Genomic DNA, 25,110 nt, shown 5'->3' with positions numbered 1-25,110 from the left:
GCTATGACGTAGCCTGTCGTGATGCGGCTGGAAGCTCTCATTCCCCTCTTAAGTACTGCGGCTCATCCCCTCGCAGACTCTTTATCAATTGCACGAACTTGTTTATATCGCAAAAACCGCTCCTTCACCAACCCCAATATCGCCGCTCATACCAACCATGGCCGGACGCAGGTTTGCTACTTTCGGTGGTCTCGCCGCTGTCGGTGGAGCTACCTACTACCTCTACAGCGCGGGCGGTGACGCAAAACTTGCTGAAAAGAAGTTTGAGCGTATGTCAACACCAGTCTTGCATTGAAAGACAGACCGCTGACTGTTCCAGACGATGCTGCCAATGTGACAAGGAGAGTCCGCGGTGACTTCCCTGGTCAGGACAAGGAGGCCAAGAAGGCAGGCGAGGAGGGATATGAGGCTGTCCGCGCAACCGCACAAGACTACGTACGTCATCCGCAGACATTCAAATTGTCTCTAGGCATTCCCCATTGAGCTTACACTGATCTACAACAGGCCAACCGCGCCAGCGCCGAGGCAAAAAAGGCCGAAGCCGAACTCAGGGCCTACACCCAACAAGCGCAGAACAAGGCCCAGCAATACAGTGCCGAAGCTCAGAACAAAGCTCAGGAGTACAGTGCCGAGGCCCAGGCCAAGTACAACTCTCTGAGCGTCGAGGCGAAGAAAAAGTGGGATGAAGCCCGCGTCCGGGGCGACGAGTTCACCCGCGAGACCAGCAAGGACTTCAACGCTGCCGTCGACAGGTTCGACAAGGAGGTCACCAAGGATGCCGCACAAGCAAAGAGCTGGTTGGGTTCCTGGTTCGGTGGTAAGTAGACTCGTCACAGACTGGATGAAAGGACATGGCTTGGATTTTGACATTGCATTTGCCGTTTAGCACTGGAGTATGCGAGAATGACCACCTCAGCTCATAATGAATCAAACATCGTACAATAATATTCTGATCATAAAACTGCAGCAATGCCCCTCCTATGCTGTGGACTCATCTTTACAAAATGTAGTCATCGGTCTGAGGACGCGGAGGTAGATTGGCGAGTCGCCATGTGGAACAGCTGCGCTTGGTAAAGCAGAAACCTTTGCGAACTGCCAAAAGACCAAGCTGTGACGATCATTGCTGCTTTCAAGGGCTGCTTGGGCTGTGAACTGGCTTTCGAGCTTCTTCAAACGAGCACAGCACTTCTTTTCATTTGGCCAGCAAGTTTTCCAGGCCCATTCGTCCTCAACAAGCATTACTCTTGACGGCCTGCGCATTGATGTGCTGGTGATGGGTGTTCGTCCCCGATATAGCGCGTTGATTAGCCGACGCGAAAATTGAGGAAGGAACGCGTCGCGTGCGCGCTCGGACGCGCCCACGTTCCTTCCATTTGCGCCGAACCCCACAGCCCAAAAGCACTTTAGTTGTCCCTCCCAACGGTACACGTCTTCATCGTCACGGCATATTCATCTCAACCCATTGTCTACCGTATTTCAGCACCGCATTACTTGTAATATCATCAACCACCATGGCTATCGCATCTGGTCAGCTCCCGGTCGAGCTCCTGAACCTTCTCGCGCTTCATTCGTCCTTCCTTATCGCGCTTTCGCTGCATTACGCGCACAATGGCACCTCCACGCCCGCCGACCTTCGAGACCTCACAGCATCTGCCACATTAGTCTGGAAACAGCGCAAAGTCACCTATGACGACGTTCGACTCCTGCTAGGCGTCCTCAACTATGGTCCTGATGGCTCGAACACTCCCTACCATATCTCCGACTACGGCCGCGGCAAGATCGTCCTCGAAGTCAAAGAGAACAGTCCAATGCTGAGCGACATGACTGGAGTGAACGAGCAAGCATTGACAGACATGTTCAAGGCGGGCCTGGACGCCTTGTGGTCACAATGGAGCATTTCACAGAAGATAGCTACACGGCCGATTGCAACACCAAAGAGAGGACGTGGTCGACCTAGGAAGGCAGGCCTCAACCAGGCACGACTCGAGAACTTTCTTGACGATGCCTCCATGTCCAAGTTCCTCGCACAACTCCCTCTCGCCGATATCGGGGCCTGCGAATCGCTCAACGCCGTTGCGCCGCTGCAAGAGAAGGGCCGTAAGAGGATGCGAGAATTCAAGGAGAGCGTCCAGCACGGCCGAACCCAGAAGAAGCGCCAAGTGTCTGGCAAAGAGAACGACCCGACTATCTCCCAAAACACCCCAACAGAACCCGCACAACCGAAAATCACCGAATTCGCTGCTGTCCGCAAGACAAACCTCCTCGACCGTATTCTGGCCAAGCAAGAGGCTGCAAAATGTGGCCCTGCTGCACCAACGCCCGCTGAGCTACAACGCCGAGCCGCCCTGCAACGATCTGAAGAGGTTCTCGGTGTGCTTTCGCTTCTCTGTGCCAGCAGACCAGGCATGCGCGTATCATTCTCTACAACGACGGTATTGCAGCAATTGCAGGGCTCGATACGCTCACCGATCTCGAAGGAGGAGGCCATGAAGTGTATTGAGGTTCTTGCGAACGAGGTTGCGCCAGGATATGTTTCTTTGGTCAATATGGGTTCTATCTCCAGCGTCGTTGTTGCGCCTGCGATGAGGCCATTGGATGTGAAAAGCCGCCTCGTTGCGCTTGGTGCGTAGAGAATGTTGCTGTCACTGTTTCGTTCATCATTTTAGATCGTTCTGCATACCCGGTTCATTGATGTTTTCGTTTAGCGTTTGGGCGTGCTTGCATCTGGGCATTTCAGCAGCCACATAGTAATTTGAGTCTCTTTCCAGACCCATTCAAGGTCTGTCTGCATTGTACTCCAACTTTGTCCATGATGTTTTTGATATTCCTGTCTCAGCCCGATGGGTAACAACGCCTCGCCAACGGCTGTAGTCACTCACGTTCGTGCTCGAGAACGGATCTACAAAGGTCTGCGAACGATAACCAGTCCTGATCAAATATGTACACAAACGTCAGGATCTGAATTACTGCCTCGCGTGGATAGAAACCACAATGACTTCCACAGCACCCTTGTTCTCGGGGCGAAATGACTGTCTCCCACCGGCAGGCAGACACATGATACTGTAGGCCGACTTGGCCGATGGACCAAGACATGTCACAACCACGTTCGACGGCACTTAGTGTTGCTCGGCATCAAGCCGCCACGCGTTCACCTCGGAAGATTGTGAATGTCGATTTTGTATATATTGTGGCAAAATCGGGTGCATTATCTCTACACACTCGTTACTGCAGCTTACAACATATCGTTTCTCCTCTCTTCGAACTGAAGCTGGTCTCTCGCTAATACTACCGGTAGTGTTACTCTTATACCTACCGTTATTTAACTCTCCTCACTTTACCGAGATGAAGCCGACAACGCCAACGCTCCTCTTCCTCTCCGCTCTCATGTCCACTATTACCTCTTCTCCCGTCATGCCTCTGTGGTCCCGCTACACCCACATCTAGCTGATTCAACGCGCCTGTAAGCCCCCTGTTCTTCTCTTAATATCCGATACTTCCACTTGCATTCATTAGGAGCCCCGTCTCTCTTAGTTCTATGTACTAACAGATTCCAGCAACAAATTCCACATCCCCCACCACAACAGCCGATGGAAATAACCTCGCTGCCCAAGAGGGCGACACGCTGTCGTTCATTGCTACAACCGCGGGCGTGGGCCTCAGCGACATTGTGAAGGCGAACGGGATCGCCGATCCGAATGTCATTGAGGCAGGTGTCATGTTGACGATTCCGGCGAGTGGATGAAGGATGATATGACTTGTTTGAAGAAAGCTGCTTGAGGATGAATCGGGGATGTGATGGAGGATGTGCCTGCTCGATTGTGTTGATCCGTCTCACATTGCAGTTGCGTCGGATTGTTGATGGCAGATGTCCAGTGGCAGATGTCCAGTTCTGAATGTCTCTAGCACTGGGATTTGGAATGCTGGGTGTGCATACAACCTCGATGGCGGAAACGGCGGTACACATTCTATATTGAATGACAACGCAACTCTTGAAGCTTTTCTCGCTGCTGATGGAGAGGTGATCTGTGGTATAATAATACCTTTGAAGACTATAGCTCTTGTTGCGGCTCGAACAGAATTCGCCTGGGTCTCTACGTTGCCGATGCTCCGCCGAGTGGGCAGGCTGCTCCCCAGAAGGTGCTGTCATTTCTCTTTGTCTAATGCCTGATTTATAGGCAGCCAGTACGATGCTGGACAACATCGATTCAGTGAGAATCGATCGGCCAATTTGGCTGCGTGCCGCTTCAAATTTGCATAATGTACCCTTGATTTTTCATGCTTTATCGTGGAGTCTGTTGCTTCTATCTTTGGAACATTCACGGTGCAGTGAAGCAACTAAACCACCCACATTACCCTACTTCTTCTGCTGCCTGGCATCCTTGTTTGCCAGCCTCTTGAGCTGTTTTGTTCCCTCCAAGCCTTTTGCAGTTCACTCAACTTCCTGCTTCGCTTTCCCAGAGATGAAGTCCCTTGATCGGCACAGTCGCTGCTGCTTCTTGAGCTGCTGTCGGTCATGTTGCAGTGTGTTCTTCCTGGACCATCCGATGTGTCACTCTTGTACTCATGGCAGCCACGATCCTCAAGAAGGTCGTTTACGTTGGCGAAGCTCTTCTCCATGTTGTTCGGGCCGCGTTTATCACCCCTGTGGTGTGTCCTCCACAGTGTGCAGATCTCGTGGTTGTAGAGGGCATCGTCCTTGTCTGGACTTTTAGTATAGAATTCACAGTAAGTGTCTCAGGCCTTTTTTTTTTGCGGCTTAGTGGCCGACGTCAAAATACTCTAGGCTTTATCAGTGGTTATTCATGAGGAAGAATCGATAGGCAACCTACCCTGGGTGGCATTGGAACCCGTTGGAGCGAGTACTGCATAGAAAGCTCTGCAAATGTTCAGCGCAAAAGCTGCAGGATGCAGATGGGCCATAGGTTCCAGGGCATCCAGACAGTATTCAAGATCTTTGTATGTGCTTCTCCAGTGCGGGCTCCTCCAAGCACCAGAAGCAGCTTGAGCCCTGAGAAGCGTTTCGTTCCCGTACATGTTGCCGCAGCTGCATGGTATCCCTTTGTTACCACCAATACTGACGTAACCAATCTCGCTGTAGCAGATAGCAAGGGTAGGTGTGGCATCATTGATGTTGTTGGTGTACGGGCCCAGATATACGACATCAGGAAAATAGATGGATAAGTCGCCAGATTGACGAGCGTTCCAAGAAGCGTTGATCATCTTGGCTTGGCGAGACTCCACGGAGACACGATAGCTGGCTTAACCGAACCTCCAGTTCTTCTTGCTTCGTTGATCGCTGTCAGACACATGTTCGGGTTACATCTGTTCCAGCCAAACCTGATTTGATAATCGTAGAAAGGGTTTAGCGGTGTACCTGGCGTGACATTTTCTTAAGGTTTCAGTAGTAAGGGTCGAGAGAATGATCTGCTGTGTCATGAGGCGAAAAACCTCCTATGATCTTTGATTCCGAGCGTCTCTTGAAATAACATGAATTATGTCTGGGTTCACCCTTGGAACAAGGTACCACAGGTTCCAAGCTAGAATCCAGTGCGGCCGGAGCTACTTCGCCATAGAAGTAGTTAACTTCGCTGATGGCGAACTTCCTTTGCCAGTCACTGTTCTCTTTGAAACCGTGGAGTGGCTCCATGGACTTGGCACTTGGATTGTAGCAACCAGCAGTGCACCATGTGTTGTCTATGTGTAGAACGTGCTGTTTGTGGCAGTCGCCACGTACGTTCAAGCCTTGAGGGAAGCAATGAATGAGACAACTCCCATCGCCATAGACCTTGGAGACCAGACTGTTCTTCAAATGGTTGAAAGTCTTGTTCTCTATGTCCTCGTATTGTTGAACGAGAGCCTTTTGCGCGCTCTCCGGTGACGTGATGCGCTGCAGTAAAAGTTGCAGAGCGAGTGAGGAAAGAGTACAGAGCAAGGGAAGTGACTTCTTGTACTGAATAATCCTCAACAGAAAGGGTCGAGAGGGGAGCAGCATCAGGGTCCACTGAAAAAGGACATACTTACATCATGAAACCATCGAACTCCTCATTAAGGAACCAATAGCCTGCAACCAGAGCCCTGAGTGTGGACTATCATCGCTTCCTGGGCCTATGACGCTCTTGTTTCCAATGTTTGCAATATATGTCCTGCTCTTGTTCACGGTACAATGTTGCATATTAGATACCAAACAAGAGCTTCTCTCGATGCAAAGTAAGTCAGGGGTTGAGAGCAATGGAAAGGCGCCTCACAAAATAGAGAAACTTTGCAGATCATGTTCCAGTTCCCAAGGCACGCAGAGTACTTGTTATGAATTGTCCTCAATCTTTCGGAACCAGAGACTTGAAAGCTATGAGTCTGTGGGCCCAGAAACCAGCTCTGAAAAAGCCGTTAGGGCCGTTATGGTCCTTGAAGAGATTCTGGTGACGACGATGTACCACGCTCACACATATTGGGTTGGCTATGAAGGGTCCGACTCCCAGGGCAAAATGACATACGTAAGCCATTCAAGGACAAGGAGCATCCGAAACTCCTGGCTAACGACGACTTTAAGCTGGTCGATAACGGCCTTATGAGGTGTTGGTGATAGAAGAACAAGAGTAACAATACTTTGACATATGCTTGCAGTACTTGATTGGTCGAGTCACCTCATCGGCAAGTGCCAAGAAATGTCTAACCCAACACAGACAAGTGCGCGCTGAGCTCGACCTCACGTCTGTCGAAGCTCGATGTATGGCTAAGGAACCCCACATCTATACCGCGACAATGGCTTCTGGATATGGACTTGCTGGCGGTACGTATGCATTGCTTTCCCGAGGGAGCGAGGAGCGAGTTTGACAGCAGCGGAGGATCGGGCACACGCGCAATGGCTGAACGAACACCGACGACATAATTTCGGGCACTGCGACTACGGCGTGACGGAGACCACGAATCTGGCTACATCAGAAGATGAATATCAATCGAACCACAAGGAGTTCATTCGCGCGTTGTGTGCGCCGAACCCCACGAGCTCAGCCTGCCTTACGACATCATTCTGGGACAAGCTCTCGACTGTACAAGGACGAGGGCAGCACGTTGCGCTACGACAAGCAGCAAAACCCACGCGAAGTCCCTTTGCACCTCGAGGAACCGCAAAGAGACGCCTAACTCGCCGGCGCCACGCCTCCGTTACTCAGCAACATCTGATTGCGCCGCGCTCACAATCTCGCACGCCTCCAAAGCCGCTCCTCGCTCAGCTCACATCCTCGCGCGCTTCGCGAACCCCATACTGACAAGCGTAATCAGGCCCCTCGCGCTGCTTCCCCTTCTGGCAAGAAGTCCTCGCCTGCTACGTGACCAACACAAACGCCGAGGACGACAGCGGCAAGGCGAAATGTGTGCCCGTCCTTGAGGACTACTACGAGTGCCTGCACCACAAGAAGGAGGTACGTACTCCCTGCTCTTGAGATTACACCCTTCCCACCACTGCACATGCATTGAGCGCTCCTATCCACATCATGGGAAGACAAGACTGACGTAATCAAAGGCTGCCCGCACCCTTGCCCTCCAAGCCGCCTACCGCAAAGCCGAAGCAAACATAAAGCGCGACGACGCGCCCTCAGCCGGTGAGATACGGAGATTGGGCGTGCTCGATGCGCCTCTGGAAGAGAAGAACCTCAAGCCGTCTAAGTGGTTCCCGCACAAGGAGATCAACTAGACTGTTCCGCCAGAAGACTGGGAGAGGAGCGAGGAGCAGACACCACCGTGTATATCAACTGAACATGATAAGCTGGACGGTTTGAGAGATCCAAATGCAATGAATTTCAATTATACTTTTCCTGTCCTCATCCGTAACCGTACAATGCGGCGTCATAGCAGCATACAACAGTAATCATCTCATATCATGTCATCATAAGCAATCGTGCTATCCCATACGCCATAGTGTGAAGCAGTACTGTAAACCATGTACTCGTAGAGTATACAACACCTTACGTATGCGTACCGTGTATCTGGCACCGTTGGGGCCCCCTGCTCTACCATTAATTCCACTCAGTCCTCACCCTCCTGAACGGGATGCGAGTGGCTGAGCGCTTATCGATAGTGCCGAGCTGCTTATTTGCATGGTAGAGGTGGTCTTCTCATACATATTGTTCGCTCCTCCAATGAGGCTCCACAAAGAATACGTTTCTCGCTCCGGAATTTTCCTAAATAGCAGAGCGACCGACAACACCGTGTGCCTGCGCCATGCTGTGGTGGAACGAGCCAATCTTCTGGAAGCCCCTGGTGGGTGGTTAGCAGATTACTCTCTACGACCTCAACGAGTAACTTACTTCGACAGATCATAGCTTTCATCCTCCGGCTCGTCCTGCTCCTCAAAGCTATTGAGGCTAGCACCTCTGACCATGCCGCCCAATCCACTTGGGCCAAGAACGTTGACGTTAGAATTGCTCCTGCTCCGCTGGCTGCCGCCAAGATCGCGGCGACTGACTGGCCGGCTGACAGTGCGGCTCGGGCTCTCTGGCCCAACATCTTCATCATCACCCGGCTTGTCGTCAGACGCGTCCTGATCCTCGGGTTCAACGCTTCGATCCTCGTCGGGGAGCATCGGAGGCGAACTAGGCTGAGCATCTTCTTCGTCTTTCTCATCATGATGCATCTTAGTTGGGCTAAGATCGATAGGGAACTTGGCGGGCGTGCTGGGCAGGTCGACAAATTTCCAGAAAGGTGCCGGACTAGAGAAGTTCATGTACTGGCTGGGCATCTGCGCAGTACTGGGAGGTGCGAGACGAGGTGCATGGCGAGTTACGAGTGGTGTTACAAGGGCGTTGTTCATTCGGCTTGCATCATGGTTACCCTGGATGTTGCTAGTCGTGGCATCCGAATAAAGCGTGGGAGGTGAGTTCGCTGCTTCGCTCTTCAAACCAGTCAAACCAAGACCTTGGACCATTGGCTTGACAGGATCCATGTTGGGTGATGATTCGAGATGTGATCTGGGCTCTTCAGTCTTGATGTATGGAGGATGGCGTCCATCATTACCACCGTATACGAGGCGCTTAGCGGGTGTGACGAAGTGGTTCATCTCCCGAACGTTGGGTGATTGCTTGAGGGCACCAAACGGACGGGATCCACGATCAGGAGTGTACGACTCGTTGGGTGCAGGGACTGAGGAAAGAGGCGGTGTCGCAGAACGGGGGGGTGACTTCATTCGAGAAATGGGGTGTCCGCGATCAAGAGCGCCGATCAGTCGCTCTGTAGCCTGAGATGGATTACCGAGCGCAGGCGAGCTAGGTCCAGAGCCGTCAGGTCGAAAGCCAATAGCTATTCCACCACCCTTGCGCGGGTTTAGCAGTTGCTTCCTGATAAACTCCTCGCGTTCTGAATCTGCGATCTTCCATTTCATACCCTTGCCAGGCTCGTCGGTTCGGCGTGCAACTTTTTCAAACGACTTGTTCAGGGATAGGTTGTGACGGATGCTGTTCTGCCATCCACCATTGGTGAACCGGAAGAACGCATATCGTGACTTGATGTAGTCGTAGATGTTTGCCAAGGTCAGCATCTCTTCGTCATTACTCAGAATGGCTTGTCCAATTAGCTGTGCGTAACTGTATGGTGGTTTGATGTCCTTGGCCTGGTCATGGCTGTAGTCGACTTCGTCGGCCGAGTCAATCATGACACCTCGAGAAAAGGTGGCGGGAGAGCCTTTGCTGCTGAGTTGGCCGGTCCCCTGCTGGAAAGCTAAAGGAGTACCTGGCGGTGGGCGACCGGGAGTGGAAGTCATCTGGTTGTAGCAGGCCTGCGAAGACAGGTGCTTATTCTCGCGATTTCGTGGATGTGACGAGGGTGGAAATGGATCGTACTGCTCGCGTTTCGGTGTGGGTCCGCTTGGTGGTATGTTGTGGTTCGATCGCGAGGGTGGGTTGCCGTCGTCTCCAGATTCTCCGGCCTCTTCTCCGTTCGCCTGTCGTAGAAGCATTGGATGAAAGTGATCCTCTTGATTGGCCAGAAGGAACAACATCTGGGTGCCCATAATACTAATACAGATACCACTATGCAGCAACTCCGTCTGGCCTCTCGTCACATGCACATCGTCCAGCTTAAGACCGTTGCGGCTGTTCACGATGATGTACCAGCCCTGATCCGCTGAGTCGAAGAAGATTTCGGCGTGTACGCGCGAGACTTGTCGTTCAGGGCCCAAATCGATGTGCACTCCCCAGTTCGAGACTGAATGGGCTTCACTCTGCGGGTGACCAGGGATGTTCGCCTCTGAACTGGGCGGCTGTGGACGGATCAACGAGTCTGCACGCCCAATAAGGATCCGAGTCTCCTGCACGAAAAAGCACCAGTCGCGAGCTGCTATTTTCGCAAAAGCGGCAATGTTATGGCCCTGATTTTTGCGGGCTTGCAGGTCGTTGGCGTAGTCGACGGCGGCGTTTGGCGTGTAGTTCGAGGGAACACAGAGGGCGGCAATTATTCGATTCTGCCTCTCCACGGGGTCTTCGTCATCGGCATTCGGTAGTGTGGTGTTACTGTCATTGCTGGCGACTGACTCGTCTCTGCGTGTGCGTGGAGGGTCGGCCGCTGCGGCTGTGGGCTCGTTGCCGTTGAGCTGGTCCAGTGAGTAAAAACGCCTGAATGTTTGTTTACGGACGGAACTACTTACGCGTCTGCGTTTTCGCGAGGGTGTCGCTATTGTGTCTGCATCGGACTGCGGCTGGGCGTCAGGCTCCCGGCGGGAACGGAGTCCAACTCGCGGCGGCATCTTGCATGGGCGCAGGCGACTGAAGAAAGTGGGAATTAGCGAGCGTCCTGGTTGTTTATGGATGTTTGCTGTTCGTTGCCATGCTGGCAACCATGGTTGGCTGCAGGACCAACCAGACCAGCTGTCCAGTCGCCGTTGCTGAGGGTCGTATGTTGCGGGCAGTCGCTACCAAATAGGGCCGGCTGCATCACGACACAGGCGACGCGACTCCTTCGTACTCGACGCGCATGCCTGCGAACAAACGAGGCGCATCCTGAAGGGGTTGCGCCCGCCCGACTCTCAGCAGCCACGGCACGAGTCCTTGACGTCGATACCCCTCCACCACAACCAAAGGAACCTGCTTACCTCTGCTGTCAATGTCCACTTTCCGTCTAGAATGTGCGATGCGTGTGTCGAGAATTACTGAGGTTGGCGCAAAGTGGCAGGTGGCGTCGGTGCGTTCGCAGGTGATGGGGTTGGGTAAGTGGGCCGCGCACCGCGGTGGCTCCTACACTGGGACGTGCCGGTGTTTGTTTTCAGTGACGCGACCGATTGGCGTCGAACGCAAAATCGCAGCGCAAGCTCCTGCAGAAGACGAGACGAAACGACGTCAACTGTCGCGCGCTGTCGAACGCGGTGAGCTATCGATAGGGATAAGATAGTCCAAGAGCCGCAGACGTCGAGCTGCAATTGCGCCCCGAAATTACTCTCGTAATGCATATCCGTGCGCGTCGCTGATGACCGGTCACGTGTGCGAGGCGATAGTGCATTTTCGACAATTGCGGCGAGAGAATGAACGCCTGTTGACATCTGACAGCTGGAGCAGAATTTGTTTGTTGGCTGGAATTTCTCGAGATAGCCTCGCAGCACTTTCTTTGTTTCCTGCGCCGCCTCACAAACACCTCGATCCAAACAGTTGCACTCTTCAACCTCACTCCTGACGCACCCACCCTTTCAAACGAAACGGCAAGCCCAACCTTGCATTGCACGTCAGCGAGGAGCGTTCGCAAGCCAGCGAACCCCCGTGGACACCAAGCCCCCTTAGCACGATGTTCCCTGCAGTTACGCAGGGCGGACGCTCGATCCGGGGCATGCCAGCGTTTGGGGGATCGTGGCCCTTCATTTGTTGCCATCAAGCTCAAAGCTCGCCGAACGCGTTTGTTGATCCTAGTGCGTCATCAACACGCTGACATGATGCAACCATCCATCAACATCATCTTGGCTGCCAAATTGGGAGAGTTGTCATTGGGGAGGTTGGCGATGGAAGGTGCACGTCGCAAGCCGCGTTCCTGGGTCGAGACGTCCAGACGCAATGACGAAGTTGGCTGGTAAGTCATGTGATCCTTTCGGCCCTTTAGCTGGATGTTCGGCAACGTCGTATCGAAGCCTCTTATGCTGGTTTGTGGATTATCAAGAACAGGCTGTCGTTAGTGAATGGAGACCTGGTTGTTCTCGATTGCAAAGCAGCCTGTAGATGGAGTATTAGGTGGTGAGTACAACATAACAATGGTTGTATCCAAATGCTCTCAATGCACTGTATGCACGAAAAACACGCTCAGCGAAAGGGCGTTGCAAGGGTCAAACCCAATCCTCTCGCACCCTTTCATCCTTGCTGCCGCCGTTGTTGCCCTTGAGCCAGCCCACACCGGAAGAGGCCACGCCTTTCCATCTCTCAACGCTCTTCTTTTTGACGAATTGATATTGTCGCGAGCGACTTCTTTCCAGTCGTTGCTTGAAAGGGCCTTCACCAGATATACCTAGACCTGCGAGTTCCATGTCATCCCGAACTTCAGCCTCTCTGAATCCGAGTGCTGACTGGGCACGCTTCGACTTTGATGAGTTGCCCCGGTTCAAAGTCTGCTGTTTGGAACCTATAGTCTCGTTCGAGCGCACTCTCCGCAACCTGTCCTGCAGCTCTGCAGCTACACCATCTTCGACGACTCTGCCCTTGCGATTGGAAGGCGGCGTATGATAATCCCAATTCGAGTCCATGCGCCGGATGGCGTACTTGCGAGGACTATGATCGAGTGTCTCGCCGAGCTCTTGGAGATCTTCCACTTGTGCTCGCATTCGATCGAGCGACTGCATTCGCGGCGCAGCAAATGCGCGGCCTTGGACAGACTGTGAGCGCTTGCGACCCAGCTGTGATGGAGAGTGGCCGCGTTGGTATGTGTGTGCGGTCCGCTTTTCCTCTATGGCCATAGCTACTTGCGCGACTGAGTTTGGCACAACGTCAAGGGAATTCTGAGAGTATCAGCTATGCACACACTTTTCCACCAACGGAAAGATACTCACCATGTGAATCAGTACGATCGGCAATTGAACAGTGACGAGTTTTCTGTACAAGGTGAGCTGCGGCCGAGACAGGTGAGGTTCTCGGAGATTTACGTATGGGCGCTGCCAACGATGACATTCAAGAAGTAACGGACTTCAAAATATTTGCCTGGTCTGTCAGTCACTACTACAGCCAGCGTAGCGGCGACCACATACCGCACTTCACTGTGGCATGTCCGCGGGGCACTTCGAGATCGCAAGTGCGAATATGTGTCTGGTGAGAAGGTACACCATGCCATCCGGCAGCGCCCTGCTTCACAGAGCTCTTACTGAGGATCGAGCGCTCGTTGTTGTCAAAGATTCGTGCTTGACCTGCAGACTTCTCCATGGTTGACGCCGCAGCCTACACCAAGAGTCATTAGCACAACGCTGGAAGACCCTGGAATACTGTCGGACAAACGTGTTTGTAACATAGGATATCTCGCTCCAGTTGTAGTTCAATCTTCTTAATTGCTTTGCGGCTGTTGTTCATAATGTGTACATCGACATAGATGCTGGTGCCGCTGACCCAGACCTGTCTGTGCAGGCCCGCTGTAACTTTTACAACATCCAGTGAAGTGTCGCGGATTTTGACCCACTCATCTGAGGCAGTGAGAGGGCTGGGGAGTGACATGAGGGCTTTTTCGGCTTCGAACAGGTTAGCATCCCCGGAAATTATAGGTCAGGACAAGACTCACGATCGTAGACTGATAGGACAGTAACGTCGTCCGACGTTCTGACGATGTACTGCTTGCCGTGGTCACGGATGAGCAGCGAGACGCACAATGCATATCGAATGCGGGCGTTCTTTGAATGAAAAGGTGGCGGTCCAACATTAAGCGGCAGGCTCAGACTAAACGCCAGGTTGGTGAAGGAGGGCATCAAGTGCCAGAACAAATCGTTAGAGCTGATAGGTTTCTGATCGTAGACCATGTGTGACGGTGGCGGGTGATCCTCGTCGATCAGCTCGGTAGCAAGATTGAGAAAGACAGAGCGTCTGCTCCCACTCATTTCCTCTATACCCAACAAGTCGATAGATATTCGAGCAATGTCCAGCGTCCTTCTATGGCGAATTCGCTCAGCATCGTCAATGTTGATCTGAACGGTCCCCTCAATCGATCCACCACCGACAAATATACTTGCTGACAGGTCTAGTCCCAGCTCAATGCGAGGATGGCGATGCGAGGGAAACTCGAGAAGTTCTTTCGACAGAGGTTCGCGGATGAATGTTCTGGAAGGTATGCATCGATTATTGTTATACGATGTATGGTCTATTCGAGTAGCGACATGGCGTAAAGGGGATAGGGATTGGCCATGTCGAGGTATGGTATGGCCAGCGCCTCTCGAAGGAGGCCGTGGTATCGTAGGTATCGTGTGTGTTGCAATACTTGCAGGAGGCCGCTGGGTTGTCGAGAATTGTTGCGCTGCATGTGCCCGTCGAGGTCGAGATTCGCTACGTGCACGCGTACGCGAGGAGGATCGGGGTGGGACACTGCCAGGTGGAATGCTGTATATACTGGAAAGGCTGCTGTTGTCCGCAGGACTCGGTGGTGAAGGTGTTCTAGAGGATCGACCTCGGTACATAGATCTGCCCCCATTGCTGTCGACGCTATTCTTCCTGTCCGGTTCTCGATTCTCACCATATCGAGTGTCTGTACTCGGCCGGCGCCTTGATGCGGCAGACTGTTTTCGTGACAACTCTGGTCGAGATAAGCTGCGAGGCAGATTATTATCTGAGAGAAGTCTTCGCGGTATTGTATCTGCCAGACTCGGTTCGGTAAGTTCGCGGATATCGGAGAGAGGTCGAGCTTTTGCCCACGAGGGTGCGTGCAGAGATGGCGCTCTGAGTTCTCCGAAGGCGCTGTTAACCATGCCTTCACTGCTGGCACTTCCACTGACGCCCAATTCGGGTGACGCTGCAAAAGATGAGCCGCTCACTCGTTCGAACGAAGGTCGAGTCTCGGAGTATGATCCGTCGCCTGGCTGTGCCTGCGAGTGACCTGACCCCTTCAACAGCCGTCCAGCAAGCTCAGCCAATTTCATTGCAGCCTGCCCCAGTGTTGCAATGGCAGTGTCGCGACGACCAATTAGGAAGCTGGCGACTAAGGGTATGATGCTGACCGTGTGATTGATGCGGTATCCGTTACTGTTGAAAGCAGGAGAAAAGTCATGTGAGCTATTTCGATGCTCTATATCCTGGAGGAGGGTGAGGTCTGTCGACTAAGGTGTGCATGGCGGTGTTTTGCATCGTCGCGAACGTCGAATGTCAGGTTCTTGAGCGCATGGTAAGTGCGGTCAAAACCATCTCGCAAGGAGGAAGTCGAGACGCGTGCAGAGACATGACTGGAAGAAGGAAGGAAGCTTGAAGCAATCGACAACAGTGTTTTCAAGGAGCATTTACTTCGGTCCGCAAGAACAAGCATCAGTTATTGAGTGCAGTGTACTATGTTCCATTTGTTCGCCATGGTGAAGGTTGATAAATGGTGTTGTTTACCGGCTAGTGTCGTACAAAGAAAGCCTTGCCTTCTCAAAATCTTTGTGGCCTTATCATTCTTCATGCAAACATTCGACTGCACAGCCGATACATCTGCAACGCCTTACCTTCTCGCTGCTTTTCGCTGCTTTGGGACGTAGCAGAATTGCTTGGTCCATCCGTCTTTCCGCCTCACCAGACTCACCCCTTTCAACTCGCCGCCAAGCAGCGCAGTGAAGCTGTCGACACACATCGGCCCTTCAACATCACGACGCACCATGGCGGATACATTGGACGTAAGACCAGCAGTCTCGCACGAGTCTCGGCCTCGACCTGTGGACCCTGTCAAGGTCAGCTGTTCTCGAGAGGTGCGGCGCATGACCTTTATTTGCCAAATTGGGATAGCAGCACGGGTATTCCTCTAAGGCGAGAGACCTGCAAAGAGTGGTTCCAAAGTGCGAATTTTCAGCAACGGACGTGTCGGGTAGACTGCCCTACGGCTGCTTGCGAATCAGGAGCCTGCGCGTGCTGGCGCCGTTTAAGCGGGGTGCAGACCAAGCTCTTCCTCGTGACCAGCCCCTGTGGTGTCTGCGCCGTTCTCGGTGTTCGTGCATGATTTTTTGTAGGTTCAATTACCAAGTCCTGTCTTATGCTTACTAAACATACAAGCCGTGCAAGCCTGATGAAAGCTGAAATGGTTGTTATTGTTGGGCGAGAGGCTTCAGAGCAAGTTTGCTTGGGTGCTTTTTCTGCCACCAGCCTCAGATCAGATTGCTCAATCGTCAGCCTTACGACGCCAAAGCCAGGTATCAGCACGCAGTGACTTCATGGCGAAGCTTCCGCGTCTTACAGCGCGTGGCCTCGGTGCAGGGAGCAAGGCCACCCGAGGTGGTTCAGCCGTTCCGTAGCAGCTCCTCGGCTTCAACAGTGGGTTGTCGTGGGATGATGCAAAAAGTTCGTGATCGATGCATGACGCACGCAATGATAGTGTTCGAACATCCGTGACATCCAGGGGAGGCAGCCGGTCCTGATAAAGATGAGGCTCGCGCGGCCCTGCTGAACATGCCGGAGATGCTCAACAAACTCTGCCTGGTGGCGCGGGAGCTAGAGCTTAGCTATGCTGCATACAGCTTTGGCGTTCGTATCGGCTGTCCCTGCCTTGTACGGCTCCTCCACGATGCACTGTTGCTCGAGGGCAGTGGTGATGCGCCCTGTGATGCAGCGCACACCCCGCGCAGAAAATTTTGAGCTGGTCCGCCAACCGCATCTCCGCACGCCTTGGCCAGAGTCAAGTGCAGCCTGTGCAGGCGCCCAGGAGTGGCGCTCGGTTGCAATTCGCTACCATTTGCTGTCCTCTGCAGATGAATCTTCAAGCACACTGAAGCAGCGCTCGGCACCGTGAACTGGACGTGGTCCGCCCCGCGCCTTTTGAAGTCCAGCACCTCCGCCCTCCGCTGGCCCTTTTTCGTTTCCATTACCCAAGAGCTTACCTCACAACATCTGCGCGGCCACCCACAGCGCTCGACTCCTTGGATTCTTATCAGACATTATCAAACCCCCATACAAACGCAATCGCTACTCGACCCGGTGCTGCGGCAGTCTACCCCAGCGCGCGCTTAGCCGATACAGAGCCTCTTTCCGCAAGTAACGCCTGTTCACTGTCGCGTCTATCTTGCTCCTTGGCGCTCCTGTGCCCCTCTATCAGATCGGAGGGGTACGGTGGACGCAGATGGGAGATAATAGCGTAACAGCTATGACGGCCCCCGTGGGAAAGGCAGAGGATCCGCGCGAAGGCTCGACGTCCTCTATCGAAGACTCACCCGAGCCGGGCCAGGCGGAGACATATACCCAGGACAACCCGCAGCAGCAGAAGCGCAAAGGCGGTCGCAAACCCGTGAGCCTCTCCATAATCCTGCAATTGCACTATCTTGCCTATCATGAGCGCCGCAATTGCGCAACCGTATGACATGTCACGAATTGGACTAATCAAGCGTCGTAAGATTTATGCCACCTCGGAGGAGCGCAAGCAGCGCAATAGACAAGCACAGGCGGCCTTCCGCGAGCGACGAACCGAGTACATCAAGCAGCTGGAGAGCACGATCAAGCACCATGAAGAGACGCTGCAGAATCTGCAGAACAGTCACCGCAACGCCGCTGACGAATGTCTTATGCTCCGGTATAAGAACTCTCTACTGGAGAGAGTCTTACTAGAGAAAGGTACCAATTGCTTATCAGCCAGGTCAATGCCGACACACGCTAACCCATGCTCCACCAGGCATCGACGTCCAGGCTGAGTTGCGCGCGAAGACTGGCAGTCCAAACCTAGGCCCCATCAGGCCTGCGGTCTCTGCACACACGTCTCCGAATCAGCCACCGCTTCAGCAACGTGCTATCTTGAATAGACAGCAACAGAGGCGATCGTTGCAGGGACCATCGAAGGCTGATGGTACCAATGGCTTGCCTATGATACAACCGGATGGGCCTATCCAACGATCACCACTATCGCAGCCTACACCAGGCTCCCACTTGTCCTCGCCCGCTGTATCAGCTGCGCGCTCGCCCAACTTCATGCCTCAAGGTCATTCTGTGTCTCCCAATTTTGGGCCTATCCCGCCCCAGCAGCAGCAATTACGCCCGCAGCCACCTAGATCCCAGTTCAATCCCATGATGACAGGCCCACAACGGTCAATCACAAATCAAGGGCCTCCCAATGGCGTACAGGGAGCATCAACTGTTGGTGCTAATACAAATGGAATAACTCAGAGCAGCGGTCCCTCTTCCTTCTACCAGTCTCAATACTCGGACCACATGAACCAACTAGGCAAGCTGACCCCTAAATTTCCTTGCCCACACGTAGGTATAGGACCTAGTAATCCTAGGCTGATTGGCGTATAGAGCAGGAGTACGATGAGCAAGCAGACAATTACGACCACGAGGAACCAAGCGATCAGCCGGCCGGCCCCGGACCCTTCCCGCACCACAGCTTCCCGCCGTCGAACAGCATGCCACCACCCATGCCGCCTGCGCAAAACCCACCATTCGCAAGCCCAGCCACGCTGGCACCGAACGATGGCACCCAGCCATTCAACAACAACAACATGAACCACCTCTTCGACCCCTACGATCCGATGCTGGACGCAGATCCATTCGGGCTCTCTGCTAGCATGCACTTCCCCACCATGTATGAATCGAGATGATCGACGCAAGGATGAATATGATTAGGCCAAGAGGAGGGTATATAGGACACCTACCTTCAACATCTGGAAGCTTACCAACTGATACGTTTTTAATGTGTTCTTTAGCGGGCGTCACGACTGGCTTCGACATCGTCAGGCATCATAACGGCGTTCCTTCAATAACGGCAACCGGTGGCCATAGACCTGGCACCATTCCCAAAAGTTTGATCTCATTCGATACTAGCCATTATCATTGTTTTTCTTTATGGGTGTCATAGACATTTCTTTGCTGTATGGTTACACCACCACTTTTGACAAGGAATTGAGCCTTTTGGGTAGCTCTTCCTCGTGAGTTGGGAGGAGCATTTATCTGGGTGTGTTCAGGCTGGATCAAGCTGTTCACGGTTCTCTACTTGAGGGAAATACGACCGGACTGGCTAGAAGGGATCAAGCAAAGCCCTTCTACGGCGCAGTCGGTCAAGTGATCTGGAGACCGACTGTTGCCTTGTACATACATAAATACCGAAGCCAATGCTCAACGTCCAAGCAAGGGCGCAACAAAGACATACACCACGAGCCTCGGGGTGACGTTAGCTCGAGTCCAAGCTGTCTCGATTAAGCGAGATGTGCCAGATGTTGAGGCAGCGACGTCTGACGCCGCACAGGCAACCACGGACCCTTGTAGCACCCTGCAACTTGAATTAGAAGTAGTATAGAAGCCAATTGACGGTACATGTGCAAGTATTCGCAGCGTCGTGCGCTCTCATTTGAAGTACGCCCTGGCCCGTGCCCCGCCCACCTTGTAATTGACTAAGCGAACCAACCCACACGAATTCTTGCCTGGCTTGCAAGCGTGCTTCCACCAGCGTCAACACCTCGTTTGAGAGCCACCACCGAGAGTCCAGTCCCTAGAACCGTAGGGTCAACTCTCGCATTTTTTCTTTTCACCCCGGCAGATTGCGCATCTAAGAGGGCAAAGCGCACAAGGCGCTCTAAACCATCAAGATGACGACAATTGCTTCCAAGGTAAGCTTGCACCTGCCCTCAAGCGTCCGCTGCAGCCCCGCGCCACAGTACAGGCCTCAATGGGGCGCTTGCAAATACCTCTACCAACAAGCAATAGCTAATAACGATTACAGAACATGTACGAGTTGCTGGGTATGCTAGTTCGAAGTTCACCGCTTGCGAAAACTCGCTCACGACCCCGCAGGCAACGACCCGGAGCTCGACCCCAATAGGCCTGCTGAGCCACCAACAAAGGCCATCGACAAGGCCGCTCCCAGGCACGGCAAGCGCGACGGCTCCGACGTCAAGGCTGCTCCTCCTGTCGAGCGCCAGGGCAACCAGAGCCGCGCTAAGCAGAACAGCAACGCCAACGACAACGGTACGTCGAGATTGATATTCTCCAAGAGGAGGCAAAACGGGGACAGAGGACGTCAAACGAGCATGGACTGATAGCATACAGCTTTCAGGGATCGCGGTGTCGGCGCCAGCAGCAACCGTCAACGCGGTTCTGGCGGTGAGTAGACATCAAATCATCGATCCCAACTTCTACTGATTCTGTGCAGAGCCTGAGCAGCAGCGTGGTGGCCGTGGTGGTCGCGGACGTGGTTCTCGCGGTGGTGCCCGTGGCGGCCGTGGTGGTCCAGCCCGCGCCGACGGCGACCGTCACTCCAGGACCGGTCTTGGGTACGGTATACGATCTCAATGAATTGGACCATATATCTAACACTCCACAGCGAGCACGAGAAGCAGGCCGCCCACGGCTGGGGTGCCGAGACTGGCGAGGCCGAGCTTGCTGACGAGCAGGCCGGTGAGGCCATCGCCCAGAAGGAAGAGAAGGAGGCTGTCAAGGAGGACGCTGAGGCTGAGGTCGCTGAGCCTGAGCCCGAGGATAACTCCAAGTCCTACACCGCTTACCTTGCCGAGTTGGCTGAGAAGAAGCTGAAGCTTGGCGAGCAGAACCTCCGCAAGGCCAATGAGGGCAGCTCCAAGCAGTTCCCTGAGGGTACCCAGGTCGAGCGCAAGGAGGAGGACTTCTTCGCCGCTTCCGGCGGCAAAGCCAAGCGTGAGCGCCAGCGCAAGGAGAAGGTTCACGTCGAGCTCGACGGCGACCGCATGCTCGCTCCCCCCCCCCGCGAGGGTGGTTCCCGTGGTCGTGGTGACCGTGGTGGCCGTGGCCGCGGCGAGGGCCGTGGTTCGTTCCGTGGCGGCGAGGGTCGCGGCCGTGGTGGTGACCGCGGTGCTCGCGGTGAGGGCCGTGGTGGACGTGGTCGTGGCGAGGGCCGTGGTGCTGCTGGTCCCCGTGGTGGCCGCGGTGGCGCTGCTAACGTCAACGTCAACGACTCCTCCGCATTCCCCAGCCTCGGTGCATAGACGCCTCTCGACACTGCGTCGACAAAGTGCGCACCTTCACAAGTTCGTGCTTGACGTTCGTCCCGACGACGTCTCAATGATACGACAACAAGGCGATCTGACGAATGGACGATTGAACGGAGGAGCTGAACACCATATAAGGATTCTCTAAAACGGAAGGACGGCAGGAAAATCTTCCCATCTAATCGGTGTTTACATCTCTCCACTTGCGGTGAATCCCTTACTTGTGTTTGGTCCACGGCTCGGTCACCTTCGGGGTCGTTATGTTTTCTTGATCTAGATGAAAATTGCTTGCATGATCACTCATCGTTCCATCTCCCTGCAAATCTCGAAGTCAAAATCATGCTGCATCTTTTTAACAGTCCTGTCTTTAGTCCCTTCTACAGTCACTCCTGTTACCTGTTCAATTCTCTCTCTAAGACTGCACACAGATTCACGCTGCAAATTGAAACAATACAGCGTCGCTGGAGAAAGTTGGCAGATCGCGCTGACCAAGATACGGATCATGCGTGTCTGAGTTGGGACATGTAGTGGAGGGAAACGACAGTCTACTTGCAGTCGAACAGAGGTAGATTAATACCAATCGCATATGCTACGGAAAAGAACAGGTGAAACGAAGGCTCTGAAACACGAATATGTGTTGTGGAGACAGGAAGCACTTCACGGGAAACAAATGTGTCGTTCAAGAACATACTTACCAACTAGCCATGTCGTGCAAATCGAAGAACAGTTAAAAAGCCTCGCCATGCTGGCAATGCCAAATTCATTCGCAATGACCTCTCTAATGAAACATGTAATGAATCCCGCAATGAAATACACTACCGCAGCTTGAAGTAACAGAAACTCCACGAGCAAGATTTCCTCCCAGACATGACGTGCAGCCGATCTCCCCCTGGGGGCCCCACGGTAAGGCTGGGAATCGATCAGTCGAGCAGCAAAGGAGGCGACTGCCCGTCGAGGCTGGGTGAAGTTGGTACCTGTGTCGACTCTTGGGCCTCATTCGACCCTTGAGCGTTTGTGGCGGCTGCAGCAGCGATGAGTGCTGCTTGACGAGCTTCGAAGTCTGCGGTTCGTGCTGCGCGTTCGGCCTCTCGTTGGGCTAGCAATAAGTCTGCGCAGCCTTTGCAGACTAGTAGGCTGCAGCTGTGGCATTCTTGTGCTATGCTGAATGTAATGGAAGGGGTGCTGAAGATGTTCGAAGTTTGATGCTCCAAGACGATTTCTTTATCATCGTCTATTTCGGACTGTACGTCCTCCATTGGATCGCCACGCAGCCGTGAAGAGGGTCCGGCAACATGTAGCAGTTGTACGGTTAGATGTGGTGCAGTACCAACAGTGGCATCTGATCGCATCAGGCCGCGTGGAGGCACGTATGCTGCAGGACGAAGTCGGGCTACGGTACCACGTCCACCAACACGAGCACCACGACCGCGGACGCGATTTGGGCTACCTCGTCTTGTGATAACGCCAGTTTGTGGAATCTTTGCTGGCTCTGGGGCAGTCTTTGGCTTGGGCGGAGTGTCGATGTCAGGTTGTATAGCACGCCAGCACTTCACGCACTCCATTTCGAGCATCGACGGGTGTTTTAAAATTGCCTCTGTGAGTGAGATAGTGTAAGGCTCGAATCCATGATGACACTCCCAGAACTTGTCTTGAACATCGCCCGTGGGCTCTTCGCCAAAGTCCAGATCTTGCTGCTCCCAATAGTGAGCTGCACCACCGTCGAGATTCCGTGGACGGAGGGCATGCTTGGAAGTGGTCCCTGTTGAATCTGATTCAAGTGTTTTTGTAACAGACTCTGTTGTCTCGGAGGTTGTGATCTGTGTTCCTACTGCTGTTTCGTCGTCAGATCCCGAAATTGGTTCAGGTTCATCTGGTTCAGAGCCGCTGAATTCTTCATCTTCATCCTCATTGCAACCTCCTTCGCAATCATCTCTGCTCTTCATACAACCCCAGCAGAAGTGCGCGCCACACCTGCATTTCATGTGATTGCAACCATACATTCGCTTCAGTCCTTGGCTGCACTTTGGACAACGCTTGTATCCCCATGCTTTGAGAAGGGCTGCGGTATCTGCATCGACTCCAAGATCCAGACTTGCACAGAGGCTGTTAGGGTGGACTACTTGTCGGCAGTCAGTGCAGATTCCGCCCTCGCACTTGGGGCACTGGAAAGTAGGCAAGGTTGGTGTCTCAACACTAGAGTCCACCTTCTGCTCCCTTTTCGTTCCTGCCTGCTGTGGTAGTAGCCGTTCCGGAATGAATGTCGAACAAGTTGGTACTGGGCAGTAGAATGGCTTTGGTGTGCTCCACTCCTCGTATCTCGCTTTGTACTCGGTAAGCTCCCCAGCAGTCAGGTGGGACTTCATGTGGTGAACATGGATTTGCGTGCAGCAGCGTGGCGGCATTCGAGTTGAGTCTTTACATGCGTCGAGGAACATGTTCTTGACACATGAGATACAGTACGCGCTGTTGCATGCTCGGCAAGGCTTGATAACCTTTTGCGCATACATTGAATCATTCTCTTCTGGTAGCTGCGTGCAGCAAGCTATGCATTGTACCTCTGGCTCTTCGAGCCCTTGCGACTCTGATGGTACAGGTAGATGCAGCATTGGGAGTTGCTCCATCGGAACTGGACTGACGAGCGCTGTATAGTCCATACCGATTGCCATCAGGTCGCGCTCGGCAAGAAATCTCTCGAAGGCGTCCAGGTGCCGTACACCTTCCGTGTTCAGTTCGGTAGCCATAACTGCTGTCTGCGCTGGCTCACTGTACCGCTGTGTTGAGGTGGTGGTTGTTCGCGGTGGAACGTTGAGGTCGCAAGGCTGTGTTGAAACTGCAACGGGTCCAGCTTCGTTTGTGTGGTTGCCTCTTTCGTGATGCTGTTGAGCAGGTGCGACCGGTGAGGCAGCAGCCTTCACGTGCGGGGCCGCCGCAACTTTGGTTGAGCGAGAACCCATGACGAGATGAACACTTTACTTCCAGGTGAGTAGTAAGTGCTCACAACCCTCTTAAGCAAATGTTTTGACAGCGTAAAACTGACTCAAGAAGATGTGTTCATTGTTGACTCAGAGTTTAGGGCGGTGTTGCCTGCAGGCAGCCTTGCGCTACAGTGAGCATCATTGGCCAGAGTCTATCAAGGATCCGTACTTACGAGACAGTGTCACGGTGCTTAGGTCTGTGTTTGAAGATGTTCGTTCGTTGTGTAGAAGGTTGAGGCGTCCTGCTGCCGGTGTGACCACCCGCTGACGACGTCTGCAAAGAAATCACCAGTGATTAAAGACTGCTGTATTGGCTATTTCTGTTGGGTCCAATCCGATCTGTACGTTCTCCTGGGTGTGGTAAATATTAGTTAAAAGGCACAGTTGATCATCTGAGTAGCCCTATTGGCTCATGATCGATCGACCTCGCCATTCTAAGTTAGGCTGCATGGTACCGTGAATGTCCCTAGATTATATGAAGGGCGCAGCTTTGAGATGCGAAGGGGAGCTGAGCGAAAAAGTCGATGTTTCAACCAGATTTCTAGCGAATTTGTCGAAAAGGTAAGTCTGAGGCCTAGGTGAGGTGTACCATAAACAGTTGACTATGTGGCGTTGTCCTGGAATCATGTAAGTTGGCTGCTGGATAATGCTGTCGATTCCTTGTGCAACTTTGGAAGCAAAACTTTACACAAGAGGCGGCACGTCAAGGGTGGACGACAAGACTGATATTTTAAAGACCTTGGTGGGTGATTTATCACGTTCGGTTCACATCTGCATGTGCTTTGTCAGGACCCAGGAAAAGTAACTCCCAGGCTCAAGGTACACGACACGCAGTGCGGCTGAGCTGAAGAGCGATTTTAGCATGCAATCAATTGGGATCGATCGGCGTTGGACGTGTAACGGTGCCGTCAGCCACGAGAGCTGGCCTCCGTAAAGCTGTGCAAGAGCCTCTTGTTAGCTCCGTTGCACAGGCGCGCGTGTCTACCAGAGCAGGCGAGGAGTGGATGTTCCCATATTTTGACGACCATGTATCGGTGATACGATGACCACAGCATATCCAGATTCACGCACGTGCACAGAATC

The 25,110-nt window shown here is 53.3% G+C and overlaps 8 protein-coding genes across 8 annotated transcripts; 5 read left to right on the top strand and 3 right to left on the bottom strand.

Annotated features, from left to right (window-relative positions):
• Nucleotides 1-157: 157 nt before the first annotated feature.
• On the top strand, nucleotides 158-825 carry M421DRAFT_72232 (uncharacterized protein; the record flags this gene model as incomplete). The annotated part of the gene is made up of 3 exons (XM_033596853.1): nucleotides 158-269; nucleotides 320-439; nucleotides 602-825. The coding sequence occupies 3 exons, from the start codon at nucleotides 158-160 to the stop codon at nucleotides 823-825; spliced, it is 456 nt and encodes a 151-aa protein (XP_033444779.1).
• A 597-nt stretch (nucleotides 826-1,422) lies between these two features.
• Nucleotides 1,423-2,780, top strand: M421DRAFT_424660 (uncharacterized protein). Its single transcript, XM_033593825.1, has one exon. The coding sequence runs from the start codon at nucleotides 1,512-1,514 to the stop codon at nucleotides 2,628-2,630; it is 1,119 nt and encodes a 372-aa protein (XP_033444778.1). The 5' UTR covers nucleotides 1,423-1,511; the 3' UTR covers nucleotides 2,631-2,780.
• A 3,952-nt stretch (nucleotides 2,781-6,732) lies between these two features.
• On the top strand, nucleotides 6,733-7,853 carry M421DRAFT_424658 (NADH:ubiquinone oxidoreductase 11.5kD subunit). Its single transcript, XM_033593824.1, has 3 exons — nucleotides 6,733-6,787; nucleotides 7,279-7,418; nucleotides 7,520-7,853. The coding sequence occupies exons 1-3, from the start codon at nucleotides 6,760-6,762 to the stop codon at nucleotides 7,688-7,690; spliced, it is 339 nt and encodes a 112-aa protein (XP_033444777.1). The 5' UTR covers nucleotides 6,733-6,759; the 3' UTR covers nucleotides 7,691-7,853.
• A 324-nt stretch (nucleotides 7,854-8,177) lies between these two features.
• M421DRAFT_8625 (uncharacterized protein) lies at nucleotides 8,178-10,732 on the bottom strand (the record flags this gene model as incomplete). The annotated part of the gene is made up of 3 exons (XM_033597586.1): nucleotides 8,178-8,253; nucleotides 8,304-10,579; nucleotides 10,634-10,732. The coding sequence occupies 3 exons, from the start codon at nucleotides 10,730-10,732 to the stop codon at nucleotides 8,178-8,180; spliced, it is 2,451 nt and encodes an 816-aa protein (XP_033444776.1).
• A 1,557-nt stretch (nucleotides 10,733-12,289) lies between these two features.
• M421DRAFT_72129 (uncharacterized protein) lies at nucleotides 12,290-15,067 on the bottom strand (the record flags this gene model as incomplete). Its single annotated transcript, XM_033596849.1, has 6 exons — nucleotides 12,290-12,955; nucleotides 13,007-13,049; nucleotides 13,100-13,154; nucleotides 13,202-13,388; nucleotides 13,446-13,672; nucleotides 13,723-15,067. 6 exons carry the CDS (start codon nucleotides 15,065-15,067, stop codon nucleotides 12,290-12,292), a joined length of 2,523 nt encoding a protein of 840 aa, XP_033444775.1.
• A 2,367-nt stretch (nucleotides 15,068-17,434) lies between these two features.
• M421DRAFT_95296 (uncharacterized protein) lies at nucleotides 17,435-18,694 on the top strand (the record flags this gene model as incomplete). Its single annotated transcript, XM_033598296.1, has 3 exons — nucleotides 17,435-17,714; nucleotides 17,773-18,354; nucleotides 18,393-18,694. The coding sequence occupies 3 exons, from the start codon at nucleotides 17,435-17,437 to the stop codon at nucleotides 18,692-18,694; spliced, it is 1,164 nt and encodes a 387-aa protein (XP_033444774.1).
• Nucleotides 18,695-19,678: 984 nt separating this feature from the next.
• On the top strand, nucleotides 19,679-21,049 carry M421DRAFT_95295 (uncharacterized protein; the record flags this gene model as incomplete). The annotated part of the gene is made up of 5 exons (XM_033598295.1): nucleotides 19,679-19,699; nucleotides 19,841-20,057; nucleotides 20,139-20,192; nucleotides 20,242-20,362; nucleotides 20,413-21,049. 5 exons carry the CDS (start codon nucleotides 19,679-19,681, stop codon nucleotides 21,047-21,049), a joined length of 1,050 nt encoding a protein of 349 aa, XP_033444773.1.
• Nucleotides 21,050-21,577: 528 nt separating this feature from the next.
• Nucleotides 21,578-24,085, bottom strand: M421DRAFT_424653 (uncharacterized protein). Its single transcript, XM_033593823.1, has one exon. It carries the CDS (start codon nucleotides 24,004-24,006, stop codon nucleotides 21,973-21,975), a length of 2,034 nt encoding a protein of 677 aa, XP_033444772.1. The 5' UTR covers nucleotides 24,007-24,085; the 3' UTR covers nucleotides 21,578-21,972.
• Nucleotides 24,086-25,110: the final 1,025 nt, after the last annotated feature.

The sequence above is a fragment of the Didymella exigua genome (genome assembly GCF_010094145.1).
Source record: "Didymella exigua CBS 183.55 unplaced genomic scaffold M421scaffold_37, whole genome shotgun sequence".
NCBI lineage: Eukaryota > Fungi > Ascomycota > Dothideomycetes > Pleosporales > Didymellaceae > Didymella > Didymella exigua.
Note: the sequence above shows the minus strand (reverse complement) of the source record. Positions and strands in the feature narration are given on the sequence as shown.

Excerpts from the sequence above, each read along its gene's own strand:
- M421DRAFT_424660 (XM_033593825.1), top strand. The coding sequence starts at position 1,512 with ATGGCTATCGCATCTGGTCAGCTCCCGGTCGAGCTCCTGAACCTTCTC.
- M421DRAFT_424658 (XM_033593824.1), top strand. The coding sequence starts at position 6,760 with ATGGCTTCTGGATATGGACTTGCTGGCG. Across the intron at positions 6,788-7,278 it reads TGGATATGGACTTGCTGGCG|GCCCCTCGCGCTGCTTCCCC; the intron begins GTACGTATGCAT and ends AAGCGTAATCAG. Across the intron at positions 7,419-7,519 it reads GCCTGCACCACAAGAAGGAG|GCTGCCCGCACCCTTGCCCT; the intron begins GTACGTACTCCC and ends ACGTAATCAAAG.
- M421DRAFT_424653 (XM_033593823.1), bottom strand. The coding sequence starts at position 24,006 with ATGGGTTCTCGCTCAACCAAAGTTGCGGCGGCCCCGCACGTGAAGGCT.